The sequence below is a fragment of the Emys orbicularis genome, chromosome 1, assembly GCF_028017835.1.
Source record: "Emys orbicularis isolate rEmyOrb1 chromosome 1, rEmyOrb1.hap1, whole genome shotgun sequence".
Taxonomy (NCBI): Eukaryota; Metazoa; Chordata; order Testudines; family Emydidae; genus Emys; species Emys orbicularis.
In genome coordinates this window covers 187,823,966-187,842,534 of record NC_088683.1, presented here as the reverse complement: position 1 = coordinate 187,842,534, position 18,569 = coordinate 187,823,966, and the positions used below count along the sequence as shown (strand labels likewise).

At 41.0% G+C, this 18,569-nt stretch overlaps 1 protein-coding gene across 1 annotated transcript in view; it reads left to right on the top strand.

Moving 5' to 3' along the window:
- The window catches only part of ROBO2 (roundabout guidance receptor 2), a 587,768-nt gene that overhangs the window by 405,767 nt on the left and 163,432 nt on the right, over positions 1–18,569 (top strand). Inside the window, exons 6-7 of the mRNA XM_065421111.1 lie at positions 8,567–8,694; positions 12,160–12,171. Of these exons, the coding sequence (XP_065277183.1) occupies positions 8,567–8,694; positions 12,160–12,171 (140 nt within the window). The remainder of the gene's footprint in view (positions 1–8,566; positions 8,695–12,159; positions 12,172–18,569) is intronic.

Sequence of the window (18,569 nt, the reverse complement as noted above, 5' to 3'; positions counted from 1 at the left end):
AAAGAACCATTTCAGAGCTAGGAGGATAGGTCTCCAGGCCAATTCATTATGGGTATATCTAGGCTGCAGCTGAGAGCGAGCCTCCCAGCCTGGGTAGACAGACTTGTGGTAGTGGGGCTCATGCTAGTGCACTAAAAATAACGGTGTGGATGTTGCAGCACCTGGGGAAGCATGGGCCACCCCCGGGTCTGAGCACGGGTAGCTAGGCTGAGCCGCTGCCAGTGCCACAATGTCCATTCAGCTATTTTTAATATGGTAGTGTGAGCCCCGCTACCACAAGTCTGGCTCACTCCAAGCTGCAGTGTACGCATGCCCATAATGAATTAGCGTGGAGACCTACCCTCCTTTAAATCAATGGTCCTTTACATCAGCGTTGAAGTATATTTGTCAGGCACTGGGGACATTTGTATCACTGCTGCCCATGTGGCCTCTTATGTCAGACTGCCAACAAGGGTGACAATTGGTTCTGATTTTTGTGGCATGGAGAACTGTCTGTCAGGAGCTGAAGTGAGACCACAAAGCTATTTCATGTAGACATCAGGTGGTAATAATTTCCAGTCAATACTGACTTTGTCTGTAATTGAAAAGGTAATGTAGAGGTGAGGTGAATGATTCCATATCCTTTTAATAAGCCCTTCAGCCCTTTAGTCAAACACAAAAGTTGGTCCTTTGTATATATTTTGGTGTTACGGATTTACTTCACTGTCTGTGAGAGAACTTCTTTGCGGAAAAGAATGGCATCCTGACTCTCTTCTTCTTCACATCCCTTCTGAGCACCTAAACTTTATGGCTAGCTTTCCAGCATTGACCGCGTCTCTTACCAGTCACTGTAACTTTTAAAGAAAGAAAACTTAACACACTTCATTTGTCTTTTGCTATGGATTATCCTTCCCATTCTTTACCCTTTTTTATCTATAACCATCACTTTTGAATTTTGTCTTATTTGGATTTTGAGCTATGATGTGTACATACATACATATGTGTGTGTGACTTATGGCACTGTATAAATATTAATAACAAAAGAATGCATTGCTTTCGGAGAAAAATCACATGTTACTTCGGAACTTGAAGCAATTTTGCACAATGAATGTAACTGTTAGAGTTTTATATTATTTTAACGTATTTCAGGCCACTCTATCAAATGCCAAAAGCATATGTTGGTTTAAGGAATAGTGAGCATGTGCTTTTGTACTTTATATTGCTGCAATTAATAGTGGAAATGGTAGTTTAATTATAAAAATGTGCTGATAGCAAACCATAAATGTTTTCAGATGAAGCCAAAACATTCTTTCCAAGTGTTTAATGTGCCAATAGCAGATGTGAATAATAACTTATGCCACTTAGCTCTGTCCCTGGTCCAGATCCTGGGCCCTACCGTGGCCACGCCACTTGGTCTGCAAGTGAAAAACCACCAGGAAGCCATTTTAAAAAGCTACCTGAGGATTTCCATGGCATGGTGAATTCCAGGGTGATACAGGGAAAGCATATTGGATCCTATACTGTACATCTGCCCTGCTGCTGGTGTAGGAGGCATGCCCAGGGAAAAGGGAGTGTACTGGAAACCACTATGTGCAGCAGACTGCCACAGTCCACCTGCTCTAATGCTGCGTTGGGGGCTATTATCAGCTGGCTCAATTTAGAATGGTCCTGAGTTGACTCTAAGATGCATCTCAAAACCACACCAATGCGTGGGATCCCCAGGCTCAAGGATACATTAAGGTTATTTAAAGCTGAGTGTGTGTGTGTGTGTGTGTGTTATTTTTATACACACACACACACACACACACACACACACACACAAATAAAAGTAATGTAAAGCATATATAAACTGTCAGCACACTATTATACAACTGTCATTTATCAAAACCAGCAATGAGTGCATTCATATATGCCAGAGACTGCCAAATTTCACAATCAGAATCACCCAATTTCTATTAGAATTTCCTCACCAGCAATGTTTTTTCATCTGCTCGCTTTCTCTTTATTTCTCATTTATTAAAGCCAGACCCATTCTAACTGTGACTTGTAGAACAGGAATAATTTTATGTGATGTTTTAAAGTGGCTGGTTTGTATCCACACATATATCTTATATATAACTCACTTCTGTGCTGCCTTCAGAGCTGAGCTCCCAGCCAGCAGCCGCAGAGCTTCCTGCAACCAGTGGAGGTTCCTGGAGGTGGGTCTGACCCAGCCCCGGGAACGGCCCAGTGCATGATAGGAACCCCCTGCAGGGGTGTCCCCAGACTGCCCCTCCCTGGTTCCGGATCCAGCGTTCAGGGATTAAAGGGGCGTTGGACAGGCTGTGGGGGGGACCAGGCTCTGCCCCCCCAAAAGTGATGACCACCCCATATCCTGTGACCCTCACTTCTGCGCTGCTGCTGGCGCCATTTAGCTGCCAAGCTTTGAAGGCAGCACCACCGCCAGCAGCAGCGCAGAAATAAGGGTGGCGATCCTGTGACCTCCCATGACTCCCTTTTGGGTCGGGACTCCCACGGTTACAGCACTGTGAAATTTTAGATGTAAACAGCTGAAGTGGTCAGGCGTTATGGTGTGCGCCTGTAATCCCAGCTTTCCATTATAAAATAACTTCATTTTCTTGGAACTTTTCTTTTTTACTTGTTAATTAGCCTGACAAAAAAATTAAGCTGTAGGTTTATAAAACGGAGCAAAATATCTCACGTTTTGTAGTAGCTACAAGAAGTCTGCACACAAACTCTCTTTTTAATAAAGATAATGTCACAAACATACTTTGGAGAAAAATGCGCAGATAGAATAAACTGTCGTGACTTCATTTAAGTCAGTTTCACCAATTTGCACCAGTGAAAGATCTGGTCCTTCCTCTTGTAAACTGCTTTCTGCAGAGACCATGACTTTCTATGGGCCACATTTGGAGAACTGTGTGAATGCTAAAATTCATGCCCATTGATGTGTCTTATCTGCATTCACAATTGTAATGATTGAATACACAGTCAAAGGAAATGCACGCTCACATCACTAGTTAGACATTTACCAGGCCATCTATGAGTGTAATGACTGCAGCTGCAGACACAATTGTACTAATTGTGCATGCAAAGTAGGCACGTAAGCACATGTGTATTTTCTATGCTTAATTACATGGACATTTTTGGAAATCTTGCCTTCAATGCATTTTGTAAAGGACTGTGTAAATGTATTACACTCTAATGAAATAGAAGATAGCAAATCCCAAAACCTTCATTTTAACAGTCACCTACACAGCATTTGAATTATCAAAAGTTTTATAATTTCAGTACATTATCTTTTTTTATTTGTTAAGTGCAGACAGATGATTGGGTACTGAACAATGGACAAATAAAGTTTTAGAAATGGGGCAAAATCATTAGCAGCGGAGAAGAAAAATAATTTAACCATTTTTTTATAAATTCAAACTAGTGCATGACAGTAACCTCAGTATAGTAACTATTTTTAAGCATTGTAGATTAATTTGTTTTGTTTTATTCATTATTTGGTGAAACAGATGGTAATGGTTTTGTCACAGTTTTCTTTTCTTTTTCTTTTCTTTTCTTTTCATTTCCCCACTTTGTCACAGCTGGTTACCAATCAATCTCAATTCACGGTACAGTGATGATAGCACATGTTGTCCGGGGGCCAAATCTGATTGGGTTGCATTTTTTCAGCAGTGTTTCATATCAGAAAAAAACGTGTCTGCATGGCAGGGACTGTCAGCACACTATTGTACAACTGTCATTAATCAAAACCAGCAACAATGAGTGCATTCATATATGCCAGAGACTGCCAAATTTCACAATCAGAATCACCCGATTTCTATTAGAATTTCCTCACCAGCAGTGTTTTTTCATTTGCTCGCTTTCTCTTTTTTTCCCTCATTTATTAAAGCCAGACCCATTCTAACTGTGACTTGTAGAACAGGAATAATTTTATATGATGTTTTAAAGTGGCTGTTTTGTATCCACACATATAATGACTGCTTATTTAAAAATGCTCTCTCAACTCAGTACTGATGGCTGAAGAGTAAGCTAGAGTGAAAGGTTAAGTACCTTAAACTGTTTAACAAAAGAACTATTTAAAAGCTATTAGATGATAGTAAATACATATAACTACACATTAGGGGCTACACGTTATAGTTAATTTTGGCATCAGCTTGGGCAACAGCCAGTAATATCCAGGTAGTATATTGAAAGGTGTTTCTTGACATTATGCATATTGTACAAGCGTTGGTTGTGACTTCATAGTTAATTAAGATTGAGCTGATTTTTTCCCCTTAACACTGAGATTCAGCCTTTTTGCTATACACGAGTACAATGTATCATCCCCAAATTTACCCTACTTATTCTCTGAGTACAGAATGAATGTTCTAACACTTTAGAAGTTCATCCCTTAATAAGTTTGAATTACAATTAATTTTAAAATGGGTTCTGTAAGAAATGTAGCATTCACTATCAGACCTTTTTCTGCCCTGAATGATCTTAATAATGGAGTAACCCAGGCCCTGCAAACTTTCCATAAAGTTAAAGCTCCTTGAAATCTTATGTATGGGCTACATTTGAAGAAATTATGTTGTAATTAAGCTAAAATATTACTTGTTGTATTTAATTAGATAGGGTTGGGTCAGTGACTGAGGTCATTCTTAACTGGAGCCATGATGGAATCAATCATCATTGCTTGCTAATATTCTATTGGTAGTAATGGGTCAGTGACATGAGGAAGTCTGTGCATGTGTCAAGAGTTTTCACTGATAAATTACTTGGCTGCTAGTTGTCACTGCTCTTAAAAGTTATGTCGCTGTATGCTAGCAAATGAAGGACCAAATTCCCCAGTCTGTGCTGTCTTCTTTGCACTGCTCCAGTTTTTTTTTACACACACACACACACACACAAACACACACACACACACACACACACACACACACACACACACACACACACACACACACAGCTTTAAAATTGATGCTACATATCTTCAGTTCACTAGAGATATCACATGGTAGCATTCTCTTTGGGGCTCTAGGTTATTGTTCATATATGACATTTTAAATATTTAAATACTAATTATATACCGTTCATCAATAGTAAGGGACAGAGGTCCAGTTCTCATGTGTTAAAATGGACTATCCCAGAGCCTTCAGAACCTCCAGGTCTCAGCATGGCCATAATTTGGTCAGGTGTGATACTCCAGAGGGTCCAGAGTGACATTAATCCAGATGCAGGAGATCTTGCCTGCAAAGTTAAATAATGCAAGCTTTTTATAATAGGAGATACTGGACTTTGGTACTGGGAGAAGGTAGTTTGAATTGGTTAGATTGTTCACCATCCACAACAGTTCCGCGGGATGTGACTTTACAAAGACCGGTTTCAGAGTAGCAGCCGTGTTAGTCTGTATCCGCAAAAAGAATAGGAGTACTTGTGGCACCTTAGAGACTAACAAATTTATTAGAGCATAAGCTTTCGTGGGCTACATCCGAAGAAGTGGGCTGTAGCCCAGGAAAGCTTATGCTCTAATAAATTTGTTAGTCTCTAAGGTGCCACAAGTACTCCTGTTCTTTTTACAAAGACCGTGGTGGAGGAGAAGAAAGATTCAGTGTCACCACCCCTTATTGCACAGGGTCATTTGTGTTGCTGTGATCAAATTCAGAGCCAATTTTCCTTCAGTCTTCTTACTGCCTGCTTCGTCTGTCAAAGTTTATCATTTAACCGTGGTGACTTATGTGGACAGTGTGGATGGAACAGATGACTTGAGGGGCATTGCATCAATGTTTTAGGACACCAGATGGTTGTAATGTCCCACGAGTGCCTCCATGCACTGGTCTAGTTGCTAGATGGCATGCTCTTTCAGGATGGTCCAGAAACCCACTGAGGCCCTGGCGGCTGTGCAGGCAAGAAGGCCTGGACCTCAATTTGAAGTACCGGTAATTGATGATTGGACCTTGATAGAGACATGTTTACTCTACCCTCCATGTCAATACCCAAGTGGGTGATTAAGGTTGTGCTCTAGTTCTGCATTCTGGCATGTCAGGCGGTTGGCTTTTTCACCTAGTAGCCTTTTCACAATCTGCATGATGGACAGGAAAAAGCATAAGGGCTGCTGAGGCTTACAAGGCAGCTGGCTGGCATGCCAGGACCAACACATCCGTGAGACGAAGAGGAGCAAGTCAGCTGCAGCCCACAGCAAACTGCAGAGTTGTGTCCCAGACTGCCTGAATTAAAGTTCAAACAGTCAGTCAGGCACAGTCCTGCTGCCGTCTGGTTTTAGCCCAGCAGTGGTCAGAGTGCCATTTGGATGTTACCTTTCCTTAAAAAATAAACAAACAAACAAAAACACTTCAGCAAAATAAACGGCCAGTTGCTGCCCTGCACTGTAGGTTTTTTTCTACCCTCACCTAATCTCTATGTGGTAGCAAGTCTTAATTTCAGAATATTTTATAGGAACCAAATCTGGCCCCACGTGTCTTACTCCTCTAGAGCTGGCCCTATGTCAAGGAAATACGCATTCTCTCTTGTTTGTAGCAGTTTGTTTGCCAAAGACAGTAGCTTCTCCATCAGTATGGGAAATGGGTGTTGTATTCTTGTGATTTTTATGGAAGTTATTGCTTCCATTTGCCTTTCTCTCCTATGAAAACGGTGATTTCAATTTGTCATTGACTGGTGCAGCACAGTGTGCAAAATTACATAATTCAGTGCAACGCCCCAGAAGAAATGTGCCATAATAACTGCATATGGCTTTTAAATGCATATTTACAATAGCTTAGTGCTGCTCAAGGAACGGCCGGCCAGATTCTCTGCTGTCATAATTTTTAACCTCAATGGAATTAAGCCAACAGCAAATATGGCCCTAAATTTCTGGAATACACTGTAGCACCTTCCCGCTTTTCCCTCTGGCATACCATTTATGCATCAGATAAATGTGACAAACTGAATAAAAGTACACCTAAATATGATTCCTAAATACATAAGTGACAAGTACTTATGCACCATCCTGCACACCAGTAGTAGAATGGTTAGCCTCAGTTGTTCTTTTTGTTAATTTTTACATGGCTTCTTACCTAATGAATTTATTGAATATGAAAGGGAACGATCTCAGATTACAATAAAAGGTCTGCAGAATATGAAATAAGGGGATTCTGATTTTTAATTATCCCTGAAACTATTAATTTTAATTGATAATTTGAGCTTTACTTAGCAAAACTGATCTTTTTACAGTATTTCAGCAAGTAGAACTCATGGGTTAATGTTCCAGAAATTTTGTTAGTACACTAACATCCCAGTATCTTTACTGTATATTGACTGCATCTATTACAAGTACAAAATAAAAAAGTAATAACAATACATAATAATTAGCACAGAAATTAACATCTGGGGTTCTGAAATGGTTTACAATGGTTTACAAGTATTAATAACTTCAGCCTCACATTACACAATCTCACAACACTCCGGAGGGAAGTAGCTGAATTATGCTCTGATTCAGCAAAAGATTTACACATGTGCTTAAATCCCATTTAAATTATGCAAGTGCTTAATTTCTTTACTGAATTGGGACCATAATCTCCATTCTACAGATCAGTTAATTTCAGGTATAGTAGGGTTGTTACCTCCAAACAGAATGTTTATCCAAGTTCTGTAAAGGGGAATATTTCAGGAGTAAAATATACCTCATAAAAACCTTTGTGGGTTTTTTCAGTGCCCACTGAAATCATTAAAAGACAAAGCCTCCCATTGACTTCAATGGATCGGTCCCTAAAACAGCCATAATATTTTATCAAGCGAGTGTTTTTCAGGCTGACAGCAATTGAAATCTGAATATCTTTCAGAATTTAAGTTAAAAAAAAATTACAAATGAATGTTCACTGCATACTGAAGTATGCACACTATGCAGATACATTCTGAATAGCTTTAGCCCTAGCATAAGAGTAAGTAACAAGAAAGAGGAAAAAGGGGGAGAAAAATGCAATGAAAATGTTTCTTCTTTGTTAAAAAAAAAGTAAAGCTCCTCTCCCTATTCTGTTAAATTAGTACATTGTGCTACTGGGAAACTGATGTGTGTCTTGCATCTAAACTGTCACTTTGCAAAGCCTGTGTTTACAATGTACATTGTGCATAAATGAGTGCAATGTAATTTCCTGCTCCGCCCTCGTACAGGGGCTGACAATTTTACTAGGGACCTGTTAGGGAAAAACTGTTTTCAAAGCAGCAGATGTAAAATATGAAGCTCATGCAGTTAAAGCCATGATAAACCCGAGCTGTCATATATTGATAACTGATGCCTGATAGCTTAATTTTATCATATTGCTCTAGATCAAGGGCAGAGTGAGTGATATTATTAATAAAGCCCTAATACTGAGTGAACATAGCAATACTAATTTTATGGCTGTAAAGTTTTTAACTAATGCATAGTGCAATAAAAATGTCATGAAGATTAATGCCTGGTGGAATTATCTAACTCTAGATAATAAATTATCTTCCCGAGATGTATCCAAGATAGAATCAGATTGGTAAACTCCAGGTGAGAAATTTTGCCATGTATATTGTCAGCTACATAACGTCTTTCCTTTCCCTTATTTCTGTAATGCAGATATGACATCAAAGATGATTACACCTTACGCATTAAAAAGGCCACGAGCACAGACGAGGGAACCTACACATGCATTGCTGAGAATCGAGTTGGAAAAGTGGAAGCCTCTGCTACCCTCACAGTTCGAGGTGAGTGAGAGAGTGTCATGTTTCAGTGTCACATTCTGACACAGTGGGCCATATCCTCACCTGGAAGTGATGCAGGCCGGGCCACCACTTCCCGCAGCTCCCATTGGCTGGGAATGGCAAACTGCGGCCACTGGGAGCTGCGAGCGGCTATACCTGCGGATGCTTAGGTAAACAAAGCATCTCGCGGCCAGCTAGGGACTTACCCTGAACTAGCCGTGAACCAAGTTTGGGAACCCCTGGCCTAGATCCATCACAGCCAATGGTGCTATACTGATTTTCACCAACAGTGAAATCCTGGCCCCATTGAAGTCAAGGGCAAAACTCCTATAATGGGACAAAAATTTCACTCCAGCTGAGGATCTGTCCCAGTATTTGTAACTGAAAGCACAAATTCATATGTATGTATGTGTCTAGTTGTAGGTTTTATTGTATCCGTTAGTAGACTGTTTTTTCATGTTCCTTTCTGTAATAAAATTAGGAACAACTTAAGTCAATGTATATTTATTTTATTTTTTAAATTTTGAACATTTCATAATAGAGCCTTCTGCCATTTTTTTTCACTTGACAGACTAGCACCATCCCAAGAAATAAGAGACTTGGTTAAGTATAATAGTTAAAGCATAATCTTTTCCTCTGAAAATGTCTTTGGACACTGGTACCCACCTATTGTTTACATAGTGTAGTTGGATGTAGTGAGGAGGTTTAAAATCCCAGCAGCCTAATGAGTTTTTAGATAGTACTTTGTGACAGTACATACGGAGATGTTAAATATGGAGAGAGAGAAAAAATATGAAAATGTATTTCCATAAGATTAAATAAAATATAGTAGTTAAAATATTTTGTTATTTTGTTCAAAAAAGATAAGCCGCAATTTTGATACAATGGGTGTCACACAGACACTATTTCACAGTTTACTGGTGCATGATGAAGGTTTTCAGTAGAGCTGTGAAAGGTTAATAAAAACATTTTTAGCTTCATCTTCTCTTTTTTTCTCCCCCCCCCCAGCCATTAAATCAAATGTTCAAAATCTCTCTGGATTGCTTTATTAGAACAGGGGTCAACTGACCCAAGAGGCCGACTTCCATTTCCATCCATTTAATGCATGGACACAGTTCAGTTTAATTTGCTGAATTCAAAGAAAAAAAGTCACCCAGTGGCTTTGCAAGGGGGGAGATGTTAGGTCAGTATATAACAAAGAAACGAGAGTATTGTGATAATCCATCTGCTAAAATATTGCCATAATGTCACTTTAGATAATAAGTGATAATGTGGCTTTCTTGATGTAATCTGAAAATGGCTTTACTTGCTATTTGTTTGTGATGAGGATTATTCTTCCATTTTGTAATTTGATAAAAATAGGCACAAGAATTAACTCTCAAAAAGTGTACACTTCCTTTGTCACGAAAAGAATCAAATACCCAATAAATCTGGCCATTAGTTTAGTGGCCTTAAATTCTCCTAGAAATGTGTCCATTGTATACATTATTGGGTCAAGCCTTTCTTTTTACTAGCCTAGCCTTGTGATACGAGCAATGACTAGAACAAAGCAAAAATCCTTTGAACTCATTGAAGCCTGAACTTGACCAAATTAAGGTGGAAAAAGGAAATATATAATTTAATCGATTTTCCTACACTCAAGAAGATTTCCCATTATCTTTTTCCTTGGCTTTATAATCTAAAGGCCATAGGCAGAGTGTTTATTCAATACAAAAGAAGCCACTATATTACAAGCATATTAAACATTCAGGATGTGACAGAAAATGAGAAAAGCTAAGAAATTCAATGTTGAATGCTTGGCACTCTAGGCTCTTGGGAAACAAGGAACCCTTAGGTAAACTTCCTTTGACTTCAAAGGGATCAGGATTTGGTCCTATTTTAATTAATGAAGGTCTTAACCCTGAATTACCAAACTTTTGTCAGCTTGTGTCATTACTGTATTTAATATAAAGTTATTATTTGAAATTACCTTACTTTCATCATATTCACTTTGTCCCATGAAAAGCGGGGAAACAACTCACATGCTTTAGAATTCACTGTGTGGGGTGGCCCTAGTCCTGTGTAACTTACGTGTCCATTGAAAACCCAGTTCTGAAGTTACATGTGCATGTGCACACACATACGCAACCTGCCTGCTACAGCTTAATACCCAGCTCGCATCCATGGCTCCATTTGACCTCATTAGCCACAGGTGATGGCAGAATTTGAATTCCCTGACTGAACACTCAGCCCTGTGGTTGGGAAGTTGCAGTTTTGTCCTACCTCTTGTCTTTCCAGTCCATGAAAGGGGAGGATATTTCATATTACCAAAAGCCATGGAACCTAACATAAAGAGGAGGGGATGGAGGTTGCTATGCGCTGAAGTGTGTAGCAGATAGGAAATGGTTAAAAAGAGTGGTTGTTATGACAGTGCAGGGCTCAGGTCATAGGAGGGGTGAAAACTGAATAGGCCCTGAACATGTTACTTTACATGGGGGCTCTTCAAAACATAGGTTTGACCCTGGTCTCTGAGCCTAAATGAGCAAATGAAACTGGTTGCTAATAAAGTCTTGTAGCTCCTCGGTGGGTAGCACTCATTCTATTGCTAAAATAAGGTAAGTTTCATCTTCCCAGGTTTTAACCTCAAGTGAATTTTCTGTCCAAATGTTAAGCTCCTCTAAAAGGGATGTCTGTATTTTAATAACAGCAGCCCTGACAGCCCTCTCCCCCAACTCAAGTGCAATGAAGGGCTACTACTATAATCAAGAAATCACTTGTTGCAGCAACTGCTTTCAATCTCAATATCAGTCTGAAGCAGAATTAACCTGTCAATCATTCAGCAGCAATTTTTTAGGAAGTAGAAGTTTATCTAAGCAGTAATTTGGGAGGTTCTGAATTGAAATCCCTGTGGCCATTCCAACCTATTTGTTATATTTTCATCAGCCCTGTCAGTGAAGAAAAAGTGATGTGCTGTAAGCTTTCGTGGATAGGAAAAATGGTGTCTTGGGCTTTTCTCCAGCTCTTACTGCAGTACTGACTGGCCATGCTTAAAATTCAATTGGTATTTAAATCAGACAGTGATGCCTTTCATTTATTGGCATGACATTTGCCAATCTGTGGCTTGAATGGATGTATTCATCTGGGCCTAGAAGTTTGTGCTAATGCAAAGCTATTTTACTTCAATCAAGCATTAACAGTGATACTTGATGACGACATATGAACCTATCAAAAATGTTTCTCAGATGATTGGTTCCAGCCAGCTTATTCAGAAGCTGTGTAACTTCTGTCTCCAAAAAAATGTAATAACAATAACTCTCAATTAAACAATAAAGCCGGGCATCTTACTTTCACTGACATTTGTGAGTTTAGAGATCGCTGGAGTGTCCATAGTTAAATGTAACATTACACGTCATGCATTCTGACAGATTTTCTTTTCTTTTTTTTTAATTTCTTTTTTATGTTCTCACCACACCATTGTAATGTCTACAGCTCGCCCTGTTGGTAAGTAACCATCCTTCTATCCATTTTCGCACGGCTTCATGCAATGCTTCATCTTTCATTTGCAGCAGCATTTATCTGACTTAAACACAATTATTAATGACCAATGCTTAATAGTGCTAACTTTCTAATGCTAGCCAACTGATTTTGACTGGGCAAGAAGTGCTATCTCTGAATTTGTTATTACTTCTAGAATATCATATGTAATGGCATTTGCCAAATCACTAACAAATAAGCAATTATATCACAGAGGGGTGGGGTGTTAATAAGCCGAAATTACTAATAGGATAATTCTTAACAGTTTGTGGATGTGTGTTAAGGGCTTGGTACAAAGGCCATTGAAGTCAATGAAAAACTCCTATTGACTTCAAATGGCTTTGGATCAAGCTCTAAATGAGCAGCCCATTATGTTTTTTTCCTGATGTAAGAAAAGAAGCACACACTTTGCACATCCTGTGTCTTTTGTACCTGTGTAAAATCTTTGAAACAATATAGTCGATTATGCCCCGTTCTTGAATTGAAGAGAGGATGGAATGGACTCCCCTTCCTGTTGGGGCAGTTCATCGTCCTTCTGTATAAAGCCTGCCATAATTGATTTTTATTCCTGGATCATAATTCTTCTTTTAGAGTGTAAGTTTTGCCTTTGGAGTGCACAAGATGGCTGCAAATGAAAATATTGTGCATGCTAATACAATGTGCATAGGAAGGTTGGCCCTGGATCACCATCTGCACTTTGAATCCCCCTTCAGAAAATTCAAATCCTGGTAATTTCTTTCAAAACTTTGGTTAAATTTGAAAGGTTGAGCAAAATGAAAAGGAAGCTTGTCACTCACTGAAACTTATTCTTGTACTGAAAACTATTCCAAGGAAATACATTTTCTTTTTGTTATTTTCATTAATGGCTGTGCACTCCATGCTCAGGGGGATTTGCTAGACATTTTTTTCCAGATAAATTACTATTGTGAATGTCATTGTTTGTAGCTCTGTTGTTTTTTAGAATAATGATTTCATTGTTTTAGCCTTTTATATAAAGAATTGTCTTCACTGCAGTGTCAGCTCGAGTTATCTATACTCAAGTGTAGCTCAAGTGAGAGTGGTGAGACAGCAATGGATTGTTTGTATTAGCAGCACAGAGTAGTTGAGTCCCCACTGCACTTAGCAGCACTCGAGCTTCCACCAACACCCCTTGATGGGCCAGCGAGCTTAAGGTTAAAGCACCACTTCACTTGAGCTACAGATTTTTGTGTGTGTATGGGCGTTGGTTAGGGATGACACTTGAGTTATATCTCGAGCTAATACTGTGGTGAAGACAAACCCTTAGCATCAGAAATTAGGGTTTAGTTAATAAACACTCCTGAAAGGTACAATCCTTTACTCAGGCAAAATTCTCATTAGTGTTGCGCCTGAGTAAGGTGTGTAGGGTTTGACATTAAGTTTGTGTACACGATTTGGAATTTCTTAAGCTGACTCTGAGCCTGATTTACACAAATGATCTCAATTAAAATAAATGGAATTACACTACTGTGAAAATGGAGTAAAGTTGCTGTGAACTGGGCCCTTTGTTTGAATGTGACTCAGGCCTGGTCTACACTAAAAAAATTAGGTTTACCCTGCTAGGTCACTCAGGGGTGTGAAAAATTCACAACTCTGAGCAATAGTTAAGCTGATCTAACCCCCCCTGTGAAGACAGCGCTAGGTTGATGGAGGTTAGAAAAGCACTACTAATAAACAATAAACACCCACATTTTAGTTCAGTGGGAAAGCCAGTACAAGAAAACAAATATTTTGTTTTGGAAAGCTTTCTTTTTTCTCGCCCTTAAAAGAGAAGGAAGAAAAAATTCATAAGCTAAGGCTCTTTGGGCTCTATAAAGGCCACATTAAAAAAAAATTACAACGAAAGTAATAGACTTTTGCTGTGTCGATGCTTCATATTATTTCAACACGTTGATCCTCTGCTTTTGAATTCTTTAGATCTTAGGGCAGGGGTCGGCAACGTTCGGCATGCAGCTCGCCAGGGTAAGCACCCTGGCGGGCCAAGCCAGTTTTATTTACCTGCTGACGCGTCAGGTTCGGCCGATCGCGGCCCCCACTGGCCGCGGTTCGCCGTCCCGGGCCAATGGGGGCGGTGAGAAGCGGCGCGGGCGAGCGATGTGCTTTCCGCCGCCCGCATTGGCCCGGCACGGCGAACCGCGGCCAGTGGGGGCCGCGATCGGCCGAACCTGCCGCGTCAGCAGGTAAATAAACTGGCCCGGCCCGCCAGGGTGCTTACCCTGGCGAGCCGCTTGCCAAACGTTGCCGACCCCTGTCCTAGGGTGACAATTCCAGCTCTTAAGCTTGTACTGAATCTCCTGATCTTAAGTTATTCTATTTCCAAGCACATGACTCCTTCATAAGGGTGCACTCTGGTCATCTTTGTGTTTACCATACTAAAATTGTTTTATTTTGTTACAAGTAGTCATGTGGTACAAAGAAAATGTCTCCCTTATTTGACGTACTGAGATGGCCATAAAATAGAGTGGGTTATTTTAAAGTAATTATTGTTTAGTACAGTGTTTGTCATATTATTTACTTCACTGAGAATAATGTACAAATATCAGCCCTAATCATCTGGGTGGTGAGTTGTATGGGCCCGTGCTGCCCAGGCTCCAGCAATATTCAGGGCCCAGGGGCCCTGCTCCACCAATATTTGGGGCCGGGTCTCTCCCCCGGCCCTGCCTGCCACCCCTCCGCACCTCCCCCGAGTGTCCCCCGGCCCGCACTTGCTGCCCCCTCACCTCCCCCGGACCCAGAGCCTACAGCTCATGCTGACTCTGCTCTGCCGGCTCCCGGCATCAACTGCTGCCGCAGGGTCCTAGTGCCCCCCATCCACTAATGGCAGGGCAGGCTGCCCTTACCCTGCCCTTCCGCCCTAGCCCTGAGCCTCTCCAACGCCCCAAACCCCTCAGCCCCAGCCCCAGCCAGAGCCCTCATGCCCCCCACACCCTAATCCTCTACCCCAGCCCTGAGCCCCCTCCTGCATCATGAACCCCTCATCCCCAGCCCCACCCCACAGCCCTCACCCCACACCCCAACCCTCTGCCCTAGCCCTGAGCCCCCTCCCACACTCCAAACCCCTCATCCTCAGCCCCACAGCCCTCACCCCTGCACACCCACCTATCCCCAAACTCCCTCCCAAAGCAAGCACCCCTCCCCCTTCCCACACACCCCTCCTGCCCCCAAACTCCCTCCCAGAGCCTGCACCCCTCACCCCCACCCCAGCCCAGAGCCTGCACCCAAACTCCCTCCCAGAGCCTGCACCCCAGCCTTCTGCACTCCCTCCCAGAGCCTGCACCCCTCACCCCCTCCTCCACCCCCACCCCTTGCCCCAGCCCAGAGCCTACACCCAAACTCCATCCCAGAGCCTGCACCCCCCACCCTCTACCCCAGCCCAGAGCCTGCACCCAGCACCCAAACTCCATCCCAGAGCCTTTGACAGGTGGGGGGCAGAGTTGGGGGGGGGTCTGGGCACCACCAAAATTTCTACAAACCTGCCACCGCCGCTAATCATATCAGATGTAAGGAACTACCAAGCAAATTTACTGTAGTAGTGGTTGTATATTGCTTGATTTTTATCATTCATGTATAACTGAATAACTTTACAAGAAGTCTCAACAACAACAACAAAATACTTTCCCCACAATACAATATATGCAATTACTGTTCTGGAGGTGGGCCAGATTCACACGGTTCAGATCTCCATTTCACCAAGTTTAGTAAATTAACATCAGGGATTTGGGTCAAGCCAATCTCTACCAACTGTCAGTAAGATTATAGGTTATGATAAAAGGTAATGGTACTGTTGATTTCTTAATGTTAAAATACCTAGACCTCTCCTACAAACATATGGCTATTTTTAATAGTTGTATATTTGCATGTAAAAGAACAACAACAGCTGCATGCAGTGTAGAATTTGAAGGATTTTGTTCTTTCATCCCATTCATGTACCAGAAGAGGTTCTAGCACTCTTTATTTCTGCTTATGCTTCAGGAGAAAAGCATCTTTTAAAAAAAACCTGGACAACAAAACCAGGATATTATTTAATGGAATGTTCCTTGAAATGCAAAAGAGGAGGAATTTTAATGCTCAAAGAGAATGTAATTCTTATTGCAAAATGAGTACTTTTAATTTTCAATTCAGTTTTTTCCATGATAGTTTCAAATATTTATTTATTGAATTTATTTTTAACAGTTTTGTTTAAACTTCAGATGGAGTAGAAAAATTCAGGGCTGAATTATTTTTGTTGCTCACCATCTTTTGTTCAAGCAGCTAGTAGCATATAGTATACAAAAATGAAGCATGGTACTGCCTGAGGTGGATGGCAGCTTGTGAATTTTTAACAGTTCTTTACCAGATTACTCATCATGTTGTGATTTGCTGTTTGAAATAAATGTGTTGTCAATCTCCCAAATAGATGTTCTCTTTATTTATAAGCTTTTGAAAGATTTCCTATAGGAGTTACAACAGATGGGTTTAGGAAGCAGGATATTTATCCCTATTTAGGCCATTTACTTCTGTTATTTCACTCATCAGATGCATTTTCCAGATGAACAAGTTAATATTTTCACACATTTTCATTTTTGCTGTCTTTCTTATGGCAATCACACATTAGAATAACTATGAAAAGCCTCCACCAAAGTTGGATGGAGCCAAAAAGATTCATCAATCCTACAAAAAAGTATCATTGGCCCAGTCTTCAAAAGTAACTGCTAAACTGTTTTGCCTGAGATGGAAAACTTAAAATTAAGTTCAAAAAGAAGAAAATCAACTATGTGTCTGATGCTTCTGGTTACCAGCCTTTTTTCCTGATCACTCAGTAAGTCACTTCAGATCAAAAACAGTACTCAGTTTTCAAATTAATTGCCTATATCCAGTTGAAAGTACAGTTCTTTGCATTTCAGTTCCATTGTAATAAGTTAAGCCAACTTGATTTATGATATGACTCGACTTCCCAGAAAAGAATGCATCAAGAAGTTGGATTTCATTTTCAACTTGTATAAAAAATATCAACTGCAATTAACTAAAAATGGAGGGTTCCTTCTAACATGGGGTAGGCAGATACACATAGATAAGTTGCCTACTTTCCATTTGCCATGTGTAATACTAATTAGATACAATCTATTCAAATTTAAGTGAAATGTAACTTTTTGATGCATTGTATCCTGTTCTGGGAAGTTGTCACATCGTAAATCAACCTGGCACAACTTAATGGCCTATCTGAAATGTTGCAGCACAATACATCTGAAATGCAAAGAACTGTATTTTAAACTAAGTTCACTTTGTGGTTTGAAATGTCTTTGGTTAGATGATAAGTGAAGAAGATATTTCTCTCTCTGCAGCAAACCCTATATACTGTGAACGCTGTTATATTTCAGTGCCAGTCATGGAAATATCACAGTTCACATTGGACTTTCAGGAATTATACATCATTATCAGAAATGCTGATTGGTGAGATCCCACTTGCCAGGATTGTGCCATCTCTCGGTGGTAGAAATTCTGACAACTACATCAAAGGGCGACATGTCTGCTGCTGTTGTCTATAGAGATTTGGCGGTTAACCAAGGCAACAACAGACATTTTGCAGCTAGCTCTTCCCTAAATGGAAAGTGAGTGAGCTAGAATGATTCTTCATTATTTATTAACTGGCGAACACTTTAGACAGATCAGTGATGAAATCAGAAAATAGAATAAACCTAATCACAGGGCAACATACACATTTCCTTGGGTTTTAGTAAGAAAACAAAACACTGAGGCAGTTTGTCCAGGCAGTTGTTAGCCTTTTTAGATCTACTGGCCAAACCTTCATGTCCAGTTCTGTGCTGAGGCAAAACTCCCATTGCCTTTCAGGGAAGTTTTGCCTGAGTGAGTGTTAAGTGAGGACTTGAGGATTTGGTCTTGCAGCAATACAGCATTTATGTGTCCAAACTGGATTTTGCTGCAACTTTATTGGCTAGTAGTTGCATAGAGACCCAAATGGCTCAGGTAAGATTAGCACAGGGATCGGCAACCTTTGGCATGTGGCTCGCCAAGGTAAGCCCCCTGGCGGGCCAGGCCGGTTTGTTTACCTGCCATGACTGCAGGTTCGGCTGATCGCGGCTCCCACTGGCCGCAGTTTGCTGCTCCAGGCCAATGGGAGCTGCGGGAAGCAGCACGGGCTGAGGGATGTGCGGGCCGCCGCTTCCCACAGCCCCCATTGGCCTGGAGTAGCGAACCGCGGCCAGTGGGAGCCGCAATCGGCTGAACCTGTGGACGCGGCAGGTAAACAAACCGGCCTGGCCTGCCAGGGGGCTTATCCTGGCGAGCCGCGTGCCAAAGGTTGCTGATCCCTGGATTAGCACTTTCAGTTGAGGGAACAATAAGCTGAC